General features: G+C 55.3%; 6 protein-coding genes across 6 annotated transcripts; 4 read left to right on the forward strand and 2 right to left on the reverse strand.

Annotated features, from left to right (window-relative positions):
• Window positions 1-190: 190 nt before the first annotated feature.
• Window positions 191-4,940, forward strand: HETIRDRAFT_475418 (uncharacterized protein; the record flags this gene model as incomplete). The annotated part of the gene is made up of 13 exons (XM_009548192.1): window positions 191-376; window positions 468-1,200; window positions 1,298-1,653; window positions 1,729-1,820; window positions 1,877-2,207; window positions 2,277-2,358; window positions 2,431-2,486; window positions 2,549-2,635; window positions 2,687-2,878; window positions 2,951-4,476; window positions 4,563-4,653; window positions 4,728-4,786; window positions 4,841-4,940. The coding sequence occupies 10 exons, from the start codon at window positions 191-193 to the stop codon at window positions 3,680-3,682; spliced, it is 2,847 nt and encodes a 948-aa protein (XP_009546487.1). The 3' UTR covers window positions 3,683-4,476; window positions 4,563-4,653; window positions 4,728-4,786; window positions 4,841-4,940.
• Window positions 3,019-5,994, reverse strand: HETIRDRAFT_384346 (uncharacterized protein; the record flags this gene model as incomplete). The annotated part of the gene is made up of 8 exons (XM_009548193.1): window positions 3,019-4,108; window positions 4,184-4,476; window positions 4,563-4,653; window positions 4,728-4,786; window positions 4,841-4,938; window positions 4,998-5,100; window positions 5,591-5,861; window positions 5,941-5,994. 8 exons carry the CDS (start codon window positions 5,992-5,994, stop codon window positions 3,860-3,862), a joined length of 1,218 nt encoding a protein of 405 aa, XP_009546488.1. The 3' UTR covers window positions 3,019-3,859.
• A 389-nt stretch (window positions 5,995-6,383) lies between these two features.
• HETIRDRAFT_444964 (uncharacterized protein) lies at window positions 6,384-8,558 on the forward strand. The gene is made up of 8 exons (XM_009548194.1): window positions 6,384-6,660; window positions 6,719-6,744; window positions 6,807-6,849; window positions 6,902-6,986; window positions 7,045-7,135; window positions 7,190-7,324; window positions 7,386-7,912; window positions 7,971-8,558. Exons 1-8 carry the CDS (start codon window positions 6,633-6,635, stop codon window positions 8,194-8,196), a joined length of 1,161 nt encoding a protein of 386 aa, XP_009546489.1. The 5' UTR covers window positions 6,384-6,632; the 3' UTR covers window positions 8,197-8,558.
• A 1,924-nt stretch (window positions 8,559-10,482) lies between these two features.
• Window positions 10,483-11,634, forward strand: HETIRDRAFT_434289 (uncharacterized protein; the record flags this gene model as incomplete). Its single annotated transcript, XM_009548195.1, has 5 exons — window positions 10,483-10,536; window positions 10,777-11,016; window positions 11,148-11,331; window positions 11,397-11,431; window positions 11,494-11,634. 5 exons carry the CDS (start codon window positions 10,483-10,485, stop codon window positions 11,578-11,580), a joined length of 600 nt encoding a protein of 199 aa, XP_009546490.1. The 3' UTR covers window positions 11,581-11,634.
• A 578-nt stretch (window positions 11,635-12,212) lies between these two features.
• HETIRDRAFT_318908 (uncharacterized protein) lies at window positions 12,213-13,428 on the reverse strand (the record flags this gene model as incomplete). Its single annotated transcript, XM_009548196.1, has 6 exons — window positions 12,213-12,328; window positions 12,382-12,732; window positions 12,790-13,080; window positions 13,143-13,195; window positions 13,252-13,301; window positions 13,375-13,428. 6 exons carry the CDS (start codon window positions 13,426-13,428, stop codon window positions 12,213-12,215), a joined length of 915 nt encoding a protein of 304 aa, XP_009546491.1.
• Window positions 13,429-14,531: 1,103 nt separating this feature from the next.
• On the forward strand, window positions 14,532-15,797 carry HETIRDRAFT_318623 (uncharacterized protein; the record flags this gene model as incomplete). The annotated part of the gene is made up of 6 exons (XM_009548197.1): window positions 14,532-14,674; window positions 14,726-14,824; window positions 14,877-15,243; window positions 15,298-15,369; window positions 15,437-15,525; window positions 15,587-15,797. 6 exons carry the CDS (start codon window positions 14,532-14,534, stop codon window positions 15,795-15,797), a joined length of 981 nt encoding a protein of 326 aa, XP_009546492.1.
• Window positions 15,798-16,196: the final 399 nt, after the last annotated feature.

Below are 16,196 nucleotides of genomic sequence, written 5' to 3' on the forward strand. Positions count from 1 at the left end.
GAAGAATTGCTCATCAATGCAGACGATACCGACGACGATGAAATGGACTGGGAGGAAGTTGCTGTTCCCGTCGAAGATTCCAACGCCGCGTTGCTCAAGGACCTTCACGTCGAAGAGGAACCCTCAACAAGGCAGAACATAGAGATCACGCTCCGAAAACATCCTTCGAAGGCAATAGATGAAGAGAAGTATGTGGCCACCCGCTATCTTGACTGTGCACGAATACTCAGCAGATGTCGACACTTGTAGGAAGAAGCTGGGAGGCATATCGCGCGCCGAACGCCTAGTGCGCATTGACTGCCACAAAGTGCACACAGTCGCTCTTCTGACAAATGCGTGGGTGCGAAATAAATGGCTCAGCGATCCTTTGCTTCAGGTATGTACGAGCTTTGTGCCCAGTTCCCCACCATCCTTTCATTGAGGCGACGCGCCAATATCCTCTGCTCGCATGCACGATGCATGTCTAGGCGCGTCTTCTCTCCCTAACTCCACTCAACCTTCAAAACACTTTCGCCAACATTCACAAATCACGCATACCCGATGCGCTGCAGCGCGGGACGATGTTCGAGATGGCCATGCTGCGCTTGGTTGAGTGGTGGTCCCAAGATTTCTTTGAGGTCGTGCTCTCCGGACATCTTCGCAGCCGCATCTTTGACGACGTCCAGTCTGAACTCCTTGCTACCGGGATGGTCGAACCCACAGATCAGAAGGGCAAAGGCAAAGGCAAGGCGCATGAAATCGGTTCAGGCTGGTTAGATGAGGGCGAGGTCGTGAAGAGCGAGAAGAGCCTGATGAAACACGCGTTGCAGAAATGGGGCAGTAGAGACGTGAGTGCTCAGTTATTTACTTCGCTTTGCAGGGCCCTCGGCATTCCTGCGAGACTGGTTGTGAGCTTGCAGAGTGTGCCATGGCAGGCAGGGGCAGGTAAGCCCAAAACAAACCCCAAGCTGAAGGGCATGAATGGCAGGGATAAGGGCAAGGAAAAGGCTGCTCAAGGGAGCGATCATGGTGATGAGGAGTTGGATATGGAAGAGGTCGAGATTCCCGCTACTGGCAAGTTTCCGGAGGGTGGAGAAAGACTCGACGGAGGATTCATTCCGCCGGAGGACAAGGGCAAAGGAAAAAAGAAGGTAGGACCCATCATCAAACTCCGGGCTACGAGGAGCAAGGGACAGACCCTCAATTCAAGCCGGCCGCTTAGTGCGTAGGCATTTCCGTACTTTTCCCAGTCTATATTTATGTGAAGACAGCTGAGATCTTCTGATGGTTGCGTATGATGCCATGATGCGCCTCACAGAGCCACCAGACCCTACTACCACCCCGCCTATTTTCTGGACCGAGGTGTTTTCACGCCCAGATGCACGCTGGTTACCGGTAGACCCCATACGAGCCATCGTCAACAAGCGCAAAGTCTTCGATCCCGCCTCTCTCATATCCTCCGTAAATGCGACGCGCGCAATCGCGCGCACGACCAGAGTCGACAACCGTATGGCGTACGTGCTCGCGTTTGAAGAAGACGGTTACGCACGAGATCTTACGCCGAGGTATGCGCGGGAATACGGTGCGAAAGTCGCAAAGGCGCAGGTCGGGGGGAAGGGAAGACGCGAGTGGTGGACGAGGGTCCTCGGGATCGTCACGAGGCCTTATCGGCTTGTAAGATCATCTCTCTCCTTAAGACAGGCATGGTCCGTTAGACTGAGCCCCGAGGCGCCTTTCGTCATTATGTAGCACCGAGACGACCTCGAGGACGACGAACTTGCCTCCAATCAGATCACCGAGGGCATGCCCACCACGCTCGCCGGCTTTAAAGATCACTCCCTGTGCGTCTCGCCACTTTGTTTCTATCCCTCTTCTCCCCTCTGATCGACCGGTATAGATATGTTCTTGCTCGCCACCTCCACCGCGATCAGGAGATTGAACCCAACTCGCCCGAGCTGGGGAAATTCCGCGGCGAGCCCGTGTACCCGCGCAGTGCCGTTCTGTCGTTGAAAACGGCAGAGAACTGGATGCGCCGCGGCCGGAGTGTGCGCACCGGCGAGCAGCCTATGAAGTTCGTCAAGCAGCGTGCATCGACGATCGGACGCAAGAGAGAAATCGAGGTCCTTAGAGAGGCGGGTGCCACCGCCGATGGGAACGGCCCGGACGTGTTACAGGGGCTGTATGCCGAGAGGCAGACGGAGCTATATAGGCCGCCACCTGTCGTTGATGTGAGTGCGTTTCACGGAACTGAGGTGTCGTTCATGAGTGTTGGATAGCTAATCAAGTTGTCTCATTAGGGCGTTATTCCAAAAAACGATTTCGGCAACATCGATCTCTATGTTCCGTCCATGTTACCAGTTGGGGCGGCCCATATACCCAGTCCGTCTGTTCTCACCAAAGCCTGTCGATACATGCACTGACATGTAGGTTTCATGATCGCCGATCTGGCAGACAAGGGTGCCAGCAAGGTTGCCCGTCAGCTGGGCTTCGATTACGCGGAGGCAGTGGTGCGTAGATGTTCTCTGTCTCCTGGAACATGTCTCGCGAATAATACTTGACGTCTCGATAGACGAACTTTGAGTTCAAAAATCGGAGAGCATTCCCTGTCATCACTGGGATTGTCGTCGCATCGGAGAATGAGCAGACCGTTTTAGAGGTGCGGTTTTCATCTGAATGCCCCAGTGGTGCTACTGATGCTTTTCTATAGGCTTGTTGGGAACACGAGCACAACGCAGCAATCAAAGAACAGGCCAAGCGCCAAGAGGCGGTGATCAAGCGCTGGACGCGGCTAGTCCATGGACTGCGGATACGACAGCGATTGCAGGAGCAATACGCTGGCAGAGGAGATGATCAGGGTCTGGGCAAGAGTATCGAAGTGACAGTGCAAACATCGCGCCCCGTACGTCGACGTCATTCAGCCTTTTGCCCGCCTGCTCTTCTGGTTTTACAATCGAATTTTCTGATTTCCCAGGACGCTCAAGCATCGGGCGGTTTCCTCACGACAGCGGACGACGTCGTGCAGCATTACTATCTGCCCAAGTTCCAGCACCCGATCCTCGACTCTGCACCGGATGCGGCGGCGGCGGCACATGCCGATCCTCAGCCTGGTCCCAGCACCGCGCCGTCAGCTTCGTTGGGAGATCGCGGGTCGCCATCGCTCGTAATGGAGACCGTCGACGACAGCGATAGCGATATGTCATCCGTGTCTATCCCGCCACAGCCCGTGAGAGGTGGCGCGCCCAAGTCCATGGCGGAGCTCGCGGCTTTGGATTCGGTGCATCAGAGTGCGGTGGGTTCGCGCGCGTCATCGACGGCGATGGTCGCTCGGGATCAGCCTGCGGTCGCGGAAGCTGAAGCTTATCGGCCTTCGCCTGCCACCGCGGGCACGAAAGCGACGCCTCGTGGCAGGGGTGCAAATCACGCCTCGAGCTCTGGGAAGAGCACACCGTCGAGAGTGAGGGGGCCACCGGTGAAAGGCAAGAAGAGGGTCAGGGCCGGTAGCACGAGCGCCGAGTCCGATGTCGCAGATGGGCCGAACCAGCCTCCGCCAACAAAGCGCACGAGGGGGAGAGCGTCAGCGCCGGCGCCGGCGCCTACCCCTGCTTCCGAGCGGGTTCTGCGTAGTCGTCGGGGCAAGTCGGTCGCTCAGCTCCAACAGGAGCGGGAGCAGGATGAGGCTTATAGACGCGCGATCGAAGACTGAACATCTTTTTATTCGCAGCGACTTTTACATTTTTCGTCGTAATGAGACTGCCTACATCGACTCTCGTTTTTCGTGTGTATGTAAGGCTATCCGTGTGTATCCTGAGACGCGAGAGCATCGTCGCGTCAGCGAACGGATGTCATCCGAGATGAGGGAGGATCGGGGTAGAGGGGACCTCTACGTTTCATCTATAGACGGCCCTGCCGTGACATCGGATGTCTGAGACGCCGGGGTTCGTGGGGATGGCGCACTTTCGTGTTTCTCCACTGGGCAGGTGGGGCTTTGGGTGGCCACGGCAGGTAGCAGGCATGCGAAAGTGAGGTAAGACGTGTGTCCGCGAACTTCTTGTATGACCTTGGACACGATTTGTGTCGTGGCCGGGGGAGGCGTCGGTACTTCACTGGTGAGGGCTTTTGGGTCGACAGGCTGGGGAAGCGTGTCTGGGTTTTCTTCCATTGTCACATCTCGCACCTCGTCCTTGGCCCCGAGGGGGGCCACAACAGATGCAGGGTCCTGCGCTGATGGACCGGAGGAGCCCTGGGCGTCGCCCCGAGTCTCGTCTTCAGTCTTTACCCTCTTAGAGCCTGTCGCATCGTTGTCCTCTGGGCCCCCATCCTGCTCCCTCTTCCTTTTCTCCGCATGCCGTGCACGTGCATTGGATATCTGGCGCAACCGCTTCTCTTCCCGTTTTCGCTCGGACTGCTGCAGCTTCTTGCTGACCGCGCCGATAGGAAGGAGCGTCGGCACCTCGCTGACCTCGTGGGGTCTGAGGAGCGTCTCGTACATCGTGATGTCTGGGCGTGCAAATTGCGCGGTGCACGCGGGAGCCGGGGCGGGTGAGCTGTCTGGGCGGCTGTACATTTTCGCGATCCGCGCGCACCTGTGAAGCCGGCATCGTTCAGCGCGCTGACGGTGCGCAACACCTGCTCTATACACGGGCTGAAGCAGCAGATTCGTGTGATGCAGTCTCTCTGATGGACGTGAGCGCATCGGATAGCAAATAAGTTCTATAGCAGCCGGGGCGCGGAAATTCACGGCCACGCACGCGTAATGCCCTTTTCGCATGTTCGACTGCTTCCCATGGTGCGGGAAGGTCTAAGAAGACTGTCCCAAAATTGAGCCAAGGACGTCAGCCGAATCGGATGAGGATAGTCGTACCCGAGTCGGCAGTATCTTCCACGGTGAAGCCGTCCTTGCAGACATTTCTGTGGGTAAGGGTGACCACGTCCGACATGCCGTGCCGAGTGAATTCATCCCTGGAGGACAATGTCAAGCGAGCTGCCATCGAACGCGGGGGTGGCGAGGGAGGAGCTACCTTGCCTTGTTCGCTCTGGCCTCATGGAACTCGTAGGACCATAATTTCCCAGTGGAACCGACGGTCCTCGCGACTGAATGCGAGAACGAGCCTGAGCCGGTGCCTTCACGAACTCTAAGTCAGCCCTGAACAGACACGTGTTTAATGGAAAAAAACGGAATGGACGTCTTGAGGGTCAAGACGTGGGCGCCAAAGGCTTCGATTGGACAAATTGAAAGACAGCGATCGGAGAACCCAGCCAGGGAGGCCGAGAGATACGCAGAGACACATGTGGATCTCGGGCCAGACTGATACCTAATATTGGCAGCCAATCAGGCGCAGACGCGCAACGTTGCCTGCCATCGGTGCCAAAACAAACTATGTCAGAGCGGGCTGCGGTCTGGAGAGTGCAAGCCCGTCCGTTCTCCATGCAGGACGCGGTGAGAGGCTGGCGCGACGGAAATAAACGCAGCCATGGCGGTACCCGAGATACCGTCATCGCGTGATAGACCATCAGACCACGGCGATGTATTCTGTGAGAATTCTGAGGGCCGCAGAAAAGACTGGAGGACTGGTCCGAGCGATCATTGATCCGGAACGCAATAATCACGTACCAGCTTCAATGACGACGCTGCCTGGGCGGATGTTTAGCCATGAGGTGATGAAGGCGATGTCAGCGATGTAGAGGATCTGTGTTCGGTGCGGGAGAGCGAGCGTCCAGAGCTCAGGAGTGGGGCGGAGGACGTGTATGAAGCCCTTTCCCGTGCGAGAGGCCACCTTGGAGCCATAGGGAAGACCAAGGAGATCCGAGTGTCGGTAGTTGCCGTACTTGCTGTTGAACTCTTTGCCTGGGGTGACGATAAAAGACTGGACCATGTCCCTCGTCTGGAAGGATAAATTTTACGCGTGCACGGAGCGGTGAATGGTAGGAAAGGTGGCGCAGAGGGTGCGCGGAGATGCTCACCAGCCATACTATGACGAGGTGGCCAGGTGCGATTCGAGCATCGGAGGACCACATCTGATTCAGCGCAGGCTGGCGGCGGCGGACTGGACACGGGACGAGCGACTGCAAGCAGAGCGTGGGAAAGACGGGTAGGGAAGGTTCAGATTTGATGGATCTTAATCAGCATGCGCGCACGCGGAGCCGAGATTGGGGTGAGATTCGGGAGGACGAGCGAATCTGGGAGCAAGCTGGGCCCCTGGGAAGCGCCTGGCTGCGGGTGCGGCAGACGAACGGAAACAAAAAGAGAGAGAGAGAGGAAGGCGGGGGGAGGGTGGCTGGGCGTGGAGAGGATGCTCAGGCGAGTGCCGCTGTGATGCTGGGGCTGGGGGGGGGAGGCGGAGTCTGAACGGGGGGTGCGCGCTCAGCTGGGACGAGGATGGGCGCCAGTGTTGTCGTCTGCTTATGTTTGTTGTAGAACGCTCTCCTGTGTTATTTAACTGTCGCAGTCGCGTCCGTTAGCCTCCTCGTTTGCTCCCGCAGACCCGCCCCGGACGAGACCCTCGCCACTCCCCCACTCCCATTTTCGGTACAATATCCGGCACCTTCCAGCCACCGCCGCATTCCCTTCCTTCTCCTTCTCCCTCTCCTTCTCCTTCTCCTTCTCTCCCCTTCCTCCTCCTCCTCCGTTATACCCTCCGTTCTCCTCTTCGCCCATGGACTCCTCGCCCTGCGTTTCGTTCAGTGCGTACCCCGACCTGTCCCCATTTGATATCTCCTTATCCTCTTCCGCGTCACCCAGTCGGCATCGTGGATTTCACAGAGAATGTGCGGCGTTCTTTTCAGTCTGCCTTCACCCTCCTCATCCGTCATAAATTTCAACCATCCAGGCCCGCTGGGTGTTTTTGACCGAGTCCGTCAGCGACTTGTTGGGTGAGACTCTGCCGCATTGTCTCTGCCCCCGCCCCCAATTCATGCGTCCTAGGCTACGAACCACACGAACTCGTCGGCACCCCGTCCCTCGACCTCGTCCATCCTGACGAATTTCCCCAGGTCAAACTGCTTCACTAGTGCGTCCCTCCTCGCATCTTCCGCTCTCCGTCACCGTGTCCCAACCGCCTTTCCCAGTGACACAATACGACAAGACAAAGCCGCCGTCCTCGCATATCTGCGCATGAAGCACAAAGACCCATACAAGGGCTACATACTCTGCGCAATAGTAGGCTCTTTGATTATTGCTTCGAGATGCTCTTTTCTGACGCCAAACGTCAAGTCTCGGACCGTCGCACATAACGTTCTCGTCGGTAGCGTGTCCTTTGCCGCTATGGGCCCGAAGGCCATGCACAACGCCTCGACGGCCCAGGAAATCACTATAATTACCCCTTCGGCTACAAACTTCGAATTCAGAGTAAGCGCCCTCGTTGGGCGAGACTCTTCACATCGTGTACTCAAGCCCTTGTTCTTTCCAGCGATGGAACGATCCGTCACCGATGCCCCCAAGTCCCATCCAGGTGCCTTTGCTAGACTCCCTCACCGACCCTGGCTCCCCGGAATCAACTACTGAATCGACCGCAGACAGCTCCACCAGCAAAGAAACTCTGAAGGACGTCGAAGACGATAAAGACGAGGATGCCAAAGACAAGGGTCAAGACAAGGGCAAGAGCAAGGAGAGAGAGGTTACGCCCCAGCCGCCGGTGCCCAAACCAGAACCTATCACCTTTGATCCTCTGCCCAAACAGTCTATCCGGACTGCCCTGATCCTGGATCGCTTCTCTCTGAGCTGTCCAATCATCTACTGTTCCAACGACAGCTTTCTCTCAACGACGAGAATCATGGGTCGCAGCTTCTTCGACTTTGTCATCAAGAGGGACGAGGAGCTCGTTCGCAGCTGGATCGACGCTGTAAAGGGATGGGGAGTCAACGAGCGAGGGCAGCCGAGTGATGGTGGGTTTGGCTTTGGAAAGTTCACGCTCTCCCTAGTGGGTAGAGACTCGAGGTAGGCGCGACACTCAGCCTCGCAGTCGATGACTCACCTCATTGATGACGGGCGACAGCGATCGACACCCCGACCCGCCACCATCGCGACACCGCCACGGACAACACGGCGGCCCTGGCGCCAGGGACTCTGCGGCGCGATCCCACGCTCACAGCGCCGCACCTGCGACAGCACGCTCGCGTGTGCGGACGCGTGGATCAAACCAAGACCAGGAAATGGCAGTTGACTCCATCTTCTCCGCTCACTCTGACGGGCTCATGGTCATCCTGCGGCATGCGGCATAGACTCGCAGTCGACATCGGCTCGGGTCGCAGTCCTGTTGCCCTGTCCCTGTATTCTTGTTTTGGTTCCGTCCGTCATCATGTGCACTCCGTACTCGCCTGTGCTTTTTGTTTGATGTGCGCCTTATTATTGGCCATTTGCTATCCGTACCACCGCTGAATACCCCGTTCGAGCCGTTTGTCCAGTTACACATATGTAGAACCACTTCCCTGTCTATCCCTATCGCTATGCGCTTGCCTTCCCTGTCTACGACTCGCCATCCTCCTCTCTGTACATGTAGGTTCCCCGTCGGTCCCCGTGTCGTATGCGAACTGTGTTTTTCCTCGCAATTGCAATCAATGTCATTTAACATGTTCCACCCCAATCAACTTTGCGCGCTAGTGCCCAGCATCCTCGGTGGAGTGTCATGTGCGTCCCTATCCAGCTCAGCGCCGGGCGCGCGCTCTGCCCCGCAGATCTGCTTCGGGCGTAGGGATCTCGTCTCCCGAACAGCGGCACGCTAGCTCGCGAATGTCGAACGCGCCCGTTGACAGGAGGCGGTGTCTCCTCTTCCGCGGTAAGCAGGTAGATCTTGCGAGATACACGCTGCGAGCTAAAACAAATCAGTGGCGGTGCAGTGCGCCTGGCTGCGTTGCTCATCCGCGCCGAGAAAGTCCACAACTCCGGACGGGCGCTGAATCGTCCGCAGGGCGTCCGCCGCTGGCTGGAAAGCTGGAACGATGCACGCGCGAGCTTCGTAGGAACGTAGGTCGGGTAAGAACGAGGCTCTGTTCCCAGGTGCGCAGGTGCCATTGTTATGTCGTGGTTCTGCAACTATCTGTCGCAAGCGCTCAGGCCACCGCTCGGCGCACATTCGCGTACATGGCCCTCGCAAGGTACGGCCGAACACGGCCGTCCGTCCGTCCGTCCGTCCGTCCGTCCAGAGGCGCCCTGCACGCGCATGCGACATGCAATGCGCTACGGCAAACGCTTTTCTTCCGACATTTCCTTGGCGCCCGCCGAGAGCGAACCGACGAGACGTCGTCCGGGCGCAGTTGGCGTCTTCCAGCGTCTTCCAGTCGCCATCCTCGTTCTTCGCTGGACACGGAGAGAGATACACTCCGCAGGAGATCTTCGGGGCGCTCGAGTCCGTGCGTGCCGTCGAGTAATCAAGTGCTCGAGTATCCCGGGGCGATCAGCGGGCCTGATGCTTCGACGCAGGCTCCCGTGCGCCCAGGGCCGAATGGGGTTTTGTAAAGAGCTGACCACGAGCGGGCGAGCAGGCGAGCTATTATTGCGTGCGTCCACCGGATCTTTCCACTCCAGCGAGCAAACTGAATCTATGAGCCTCGAAACGCCGGAGTCATCCGAGAGCGTGGAGCAGGGGCTTCGTGGGCTGAATTTCGTAGGTCAATTCCAATGGGAGAGGACTCACTCCGGGAGTCTGCCGTCCTTGAGCTTCTTCTGACCAAACACAGACGGGTCGGACGTACGCGAGTCCCGGAATGGGAAGGCTATTAAAACGATACTGCAGCCGTGCAGCTGTCCAGTCGAGCGAGGAGCGACGGAAGAAAGGTCTTGTTCTGATGGCGTAGTGACTATGCCTCTGCGGGACTGAGTATCTGACCCCTGGGTGACAACAGGCCAAACTCGGCGAAGGAGCTGTCTGGTCTCCCGAGCGATGTATCAGCGCTGACAGTGCGATGGTGCACAGGAGCACTGGCGACTCAAGCTTCAGAATGAGGATGGCGAGATGGCCTGTATGCGCCTAGTATATACCGTAGATAGCTACATTGTGGTGACACACATCAGAATCAGGATCCCCCATGCGATTATTGCTGACCTGTTTTAACTGCTCTGCGTCGAGCTCTGTCGTTGTGGGGTGGATCATTGAAACGCAGAGGCCCTGTTCGATCCTGTTCTGATAGAAGAAGGTTGGCAGTCCTCGGTCCGTCCGTTTCTGAAGTGGATCATAGGACCTGGAACACAGCGACCGCACTGTCGGCTATGGGTCTAAGCTCGAGACATACACGGAAATGGGAAGTGTCGGATAGCTTCAACCTCTGAAGCCATAATGCACGACGCATGATGCACGAAGAGTTGACGTTAAAGCTTTGAAGCCTTGAAGCTTGAAGCTTTGAAATTTGCAGGTCGTGCAGTAGAAAGAGGCGGAAGGGCCATTGTCGAGTTCCAGGGGTCTTGCTCCGATCGCGACTGCCCGTGAAAATCCGCCAGAGCAGCGCTTCGAACCTGGCCAACGCGCCTGCTTGTTTGTCTGTACATATTCGCCTCGAACATCTGGCCTCAGGATGTCTGCTCAAAATCAGGGCGATGCCCTGATCACTTCTAGCGACCCCCTGCATGCAAGAGCCCTTCTCTCGACGTCACTTCCGAACAACTGATCCTGATCGATCCTCCAGCCCGCGAACCTCATCCCCGAGCTCTGTAAAGGTTTCTACAACCTCGGATGGGTGACGGGAACCGGAGGCGGTATCAGCATCCGAGTCGGGTGAGTGGCTCTGCCCATGCCCTCGCTGCCATTCACGTTGACGGCGGGCGTTCGCACCAGCGACAAAGTGTACATCGCGCCCTCCGGAGTGCAGAAGGAGCGGATCCAGCCGACACACATCTTCGTCCTTCCATATCCGCAATCACTAACGCCAGACAACGATCGGCGGTTCCTCCGCAGGCCCACCGCGACACTCAAGGAGTCCGCCTGCACCCCGCTCTTCTGGAACGCCTTTGACCTGCGATCTGCGGGAAGCTGCATCCACACGCACTCCCAAAACGCCGTGCTCGCCACGCTTCTCTGGACAGGACCCGTGTTCAAGATTTCTCATCAGGTCAGTGGGCCTGCTCCGTGCTGCGCATCGCGGTCGGATACCCATAACCGTGATTTATTTTGGATGGCGTTTAATAGGAGGCGAGTGCTTGTCTTCGAGGTCAGAATCAACAATAAAGTGGGCTGCTGCAGATGATCAAGGGTGTTCGGATCGGCGGCACTGGACAAGCGCTGTCGTACCTCGACACGCTCGAAGTCCCCATCATCGAGAACACTCCAAACGAGGAGGATCTCAAGGACAGCATGGCCGAAGCCATGATCAAATACCCCGCTGCCGCGGGGGTCCTCGTCCGCTGTCACGGCGTGTATGTGTGGGGTACGCCCTCCGCGCGACAATCTCGTGCACCGTCCACGCTAACCGCTCTCGACTTTCAAACTCAGGCAACGACTGGGAAAAGGCCAAGACGCAGACCGAGGTCAATACAGTTCCTGCTTATCGACGCCCCGTGCGACGCTGATTTCTGGGAACCCGCTCTAGTGCCTCGATTACCTGTTCGAGATTGCGGTCAAGATGAAGCTGGCTGGTCTGCCCGTGCTGCAAGGAGAAAATGCCGTTACCGCGTAATGTGCACGTCGATACATGATATTAGAGGAAAATATAGGAATTGTATTCTCTCATAGTAGACACATCGGTGCCGCAACACGGCCTCAATAGCCCTTGAAGTAGACATCCCGGCGTAACGGTATGGGTGCTCGTGTGACGATATGGTCAGATCAGGAGCACGGACGGCTTGTTCGAGGCTGGTGTCTGGATCCTTGGACCCAGCGTCGTGTATCTGACGATTCGGAATACGAAAGTCGTCATATCGCCTGCTGATGTACTTGTGGGCTCGCGTGCGACTGATGGGCGGTTGGGTCAATTTAAACTCCTCAGCCAAGTACAGGCGTTTCGGCACATTTTGTCGGAGAAACCGCGGCATACTGATCGTCCGCTTTCTACAAGAGTCAACAAATGGAGTGCAAGATCGACGTCCCCGACCAGTCTGAAATGCAGACCGAACTAGGACTCTGCGCTTGTGCGGATATTGCGTCTCTTCTCCCTAACATTATATTCTCATTCGATTTACGAAGATGGCCGCTTGATATATCTTTTGGCCAGCAAGTCAGTCGCACAGGAAGTTAGACATAAAAGAAGGTTACGAAGCTGTTCACGGGGTGCAAATACACGGTATACAACACCACTCTACCTCCGAGCTCTCACACCGTCCAATTTCTGATTCCTTCCTGGGTTCTCTCCATCACTTGCAGTAGGGCAGGCCTGCCTCGGCCTTGGTATAATGCAAAAAGTGCAGAACTTCCCGCAAATTTCTTGCCTTTCCGTGCAATGTTAGTATCATGTAGATGAATGCGATAGTGAAGCCCTTACCGTTCTCCTCTCCGCATCGATTACAGACGATGGCGACGGTACGTCTGGGTTCGATAATGGCGGGAGGCTGATTCACATCGTCTCCAACATGCGCCCAGAGGGGCCGCAAACGGGAGGCCCAGTAGTTGAGAGTATGCCAGTCTTCGGCTGTGTCCTCGTCAACACCGGAATCCAGCCAAGCATTGAGCAAGATCAGTAGATCTGTGCCATTCACTCGGCAATAGTCCGCAATTTCGTATGGACCATCTTCAAGCGTCCAAACAGCGGGGGGCTGTGGGTTCAGGTCCATGCATATTCCAAGACTCACGGTGTTGAGTGGGGCAGGGAGGTTGAAGGTCACGAACCCAGTGCCTACGAACCGCGAGCATGCATGAGTCTCAATCTCACAGTCAGAGCTTCGGGATGAACCTGGTTTCGCCCATGTTTGATCCGTCTCAAACAGGTTTGTTTTACGATAGCCACCAATTCGTTCACCACCGGGGCCGTGTACGACAGCACTGTTGGCACCGATCGCGTCGATGATATGACCGTTAGAATCCCTTCTTTTCGTGATCTCACTCTGTTCTAAGCGTTCTGGGTAGCCAGCGACAACATAGCAGTGCAGCTTTTCTGCCATCTCAGCACAGAATCTCGAGGTGGGTCCGGTGTGGGGATGCTCCAAGAAAGGCGATATCGAGGCAGCGTCGCGAAAAACATATCCTGAGTATGAGTACACCGCAGCTCAGCGCCTGTGTCGGTTCCGCAAGATGAAATGTACAGACCACTGAAGATCATTTCCGGAAGAACCAGAAGATCGAGCGAACGAGGTTGAATACTGGAACGACGACGCATTCAGGTCCGTCACAGGGAAAGCTCAATCCAAGAGCTCACTTGGCACACATCGCATGAGCCCGTGCAATATTTTCCTCGACATGTCCTATCTGAAAACGTATGGGGCGCACGCATCGACATTCTCGACCAGTTGGAATCTGATCGAATGCGCTAAGTACTGACTCGTGGGGCGAACTGGATGACCGCAATTCTCAGAAGTGGATATGTCGACGCCATCGTTGCTAATGGCTTGATAGCATTCCGTACGAGGGAAGACAGACTGTGAATCCTCTCCCTGTTGGTCGGGAGGAAGAGCTGGACGGGGCGGTCTCTGGTTCCTCCGGTCACGGTGAAGTCGCAATAACGTCACTAACAGTCACACCTTGCTCGCGACTTTGGAACCACCTCTTGTAAAGCGATACGGCGGCGTGCAATGCTTCAACGAGATGTGCTCAACAGTCCCCGCTTCAGTGAGATAGGAATCTATTTTTAACGTATTAGTCTAATCATGCTTCTAATCGTACGTTCAATTCACAACGTTATATGATTGACAACGCAACTTTGTCTAGACCTCTGGTCTGGTGCCAATCCTTCGTCGGCGTACGCGCGCAGACCGTGACGAGATGCGTTTTCGAGACCTCCTATAAGTCAGCTTGTATCCAAAGTGGGACGAATAACATGTGCGTTCAAGGAGGCCGATGAATACGCTGTTTGGATAGTGACCGGCATGCAGACGTGAGTGATCTAAGATTCTATATCTGAGTTCATATCCCCATACTCTCATGTAGCTCCTGAGAGAACTGCCGCCGACCTTGCTGGCATGGACAAGTCCATTGAGCTGTCCAGGGCAAATATTCTGTGAAAGCCATGAATATCGATTGACTGTCATCGCTCATACTTTCGAGGCACGACCTGACGCGATCCTGTATTCTTTGGAGGCCTATATGGAAACTCCTATCCTTAGCGCTCAGCCGTAACCGCTGGGTGCCGCTGGAACTTTGTACCAAACATTTGATTATCAATGCCGAGACTACGTGCAGAATGAGTTGTTTCACGGTGAGTGAGCGTGTGTTTCTGGTGTACATATAGATTCTGACCGCAAGCCTTCCTGTGGGATGTTCAATCTTTTTCAACAGATGTCCATCTTTCTTTGTGGGTCTTCCTTCGCTAGGAACTTGCGAAGTTACGCGGAACTGAATCTATGAAGCTCCGTGAGACCATGTAATGCTCCGGATGAAGGTCATGCAATCATGTGTTTATTCTTATTGCGAATGCATCTCGGTGTATCATAAGGCAGCGTGGAGTTAGCGCTCGTCAGTCGTACTGTTTCCCCGATCATCATGTCTGAGACAACGACGCCTCCTTTTCCTGACGCCATTCCAGTCGCCCCTTTGCTGGTCATTAACCACGCGCTTATCAAGGCGGGTGATCGGGACGAGATCGATAAGCTCTGGAAAGCTGCTACCGAGCTGGGTTTCTGGTAGTGCGTATATATTTGATCGTCATGTTCATCAATCTTTCTACAATTCAACAGTACGAAGAATCATGGCATGGACAAAGAAGTTGAGGATATGTATGAGCTGAGCATGAAGACTCTCGAGTTGCCATTGGAAGAGAAGATCAAATCTGAGGGGTACGAGACACTGTCACACGCCTGGTATTGACTGTCCATCCATATCTCTCAGGCATAAGCGAAACGGCCGTTGGGTAACTGACGAAACTGGCTCCCCTGACAATATAGAATTCATGGATATCGCCAAGGATGATATCCTTGCTTGGCCCGAACGCATTCTTCGGTCATATCCACACACCGTCAATGACCTTACTATAGAGTCCACACTCAAGCCTTACTTGCTGAAATCCCTGGATCTTTGTTTCACTGCTTTCAACATCTTCGATGGCAAATTCGGCCTGCCTGGTGGTAGACTTGTACAGAACCATACGGGCGACAACATCAGTCGTTCGGAGATACGGTGCATCAGGTGTCTTCCTCGACCTGAAGTACCAGCACATAAGTTGAGTCTCGGTGTGCACACTGATTTCGGTTCTATGGTATGGTACTCCGCCTGGTACCTTGCATATGGGTGCGCTGACCCTCGCTTTCAGACTATTCTTCACCCTCGTCTCGGAGGGCTGCAAGTTTTACCTCCCGGGTCTAGCGAATGGTTATATGTAAAGGTAAGGTCAGTTGTTTATCGTCGACCTATATGCAGCTTACCTAGGAGACTTCATCTTTTCAATGCAGCCTGTACCTGGCTATGTAATCTGCAACCTCGGAGACGCGATGGCGATATGGAGTGGTGGAATCTTGCGGTCTAATCAGCATCGTGTCGTGTCAGTCTATGTTATCATTACTTCGTCGATTTCAGACCTCATTCCTTTGCCCTCCGTCTAGGAATCCTCCCAAGGAGCAGGCCAGTCTTGTCAGATGGTCACATGGGTACTTTACGCGGCCCAACGACAACTGCATTCTTGCTCCCTTGGTAACGAAAGCGCGAAGATCGCACAACATGCGGCTCAGAAAGCCAATTGGAAGGAGAATCCCAACTTGCGACCTCAGACCGCGGCTGACTGGTATGTCAGACGGAACAATCTTATGGCGTTGAACACCTTTAAGGTCGGCCAGTTTGCTTTTTTTGACAACGCATTATATCTGACATCAGGTCTGAAGGGCCCGGAGTCTTGGTGGGCCAGCAGGGGTACAGAACATACCGAGATTCCCGTGACTTGAGTGGGGCAAGGTTGGTCTGTATCAGCGGACCATTCCGCTTGATAATTTGTCAATGTCAGTCTGTCAACATATAGCCTCGACGCTGTCAGGTTTCTGATGTCTTGTCCTTGCATAGGGTTAGGATGGTGTAAGTACTATGATGAAACGAAGCGCAAACATGAATGTTATGTATGATCACGGTGTGCACTACACCACGGACTTCGCTGTTTGAATGGCGCTGCAATACAACAGCGTCACTGCCTTCGAAGGATCCACCCAAAACAGGGTCTGTCAT

This window comes from Heterobasidion irregulare (genome assembly GCF_000320585.1).
Source record: "Heterobasidion irregulare TC 32-1 unplaced genomic scaffold scaffold_05, whole genome shotgun sequence".
NCBI classification, from domain to species: Eukaryota; Fungi; Basidiomycota; class Agaricomycetes; order Russulales; family Bondarzewiaceae; genus Heterobasidion; species Heterobasidion irregulare.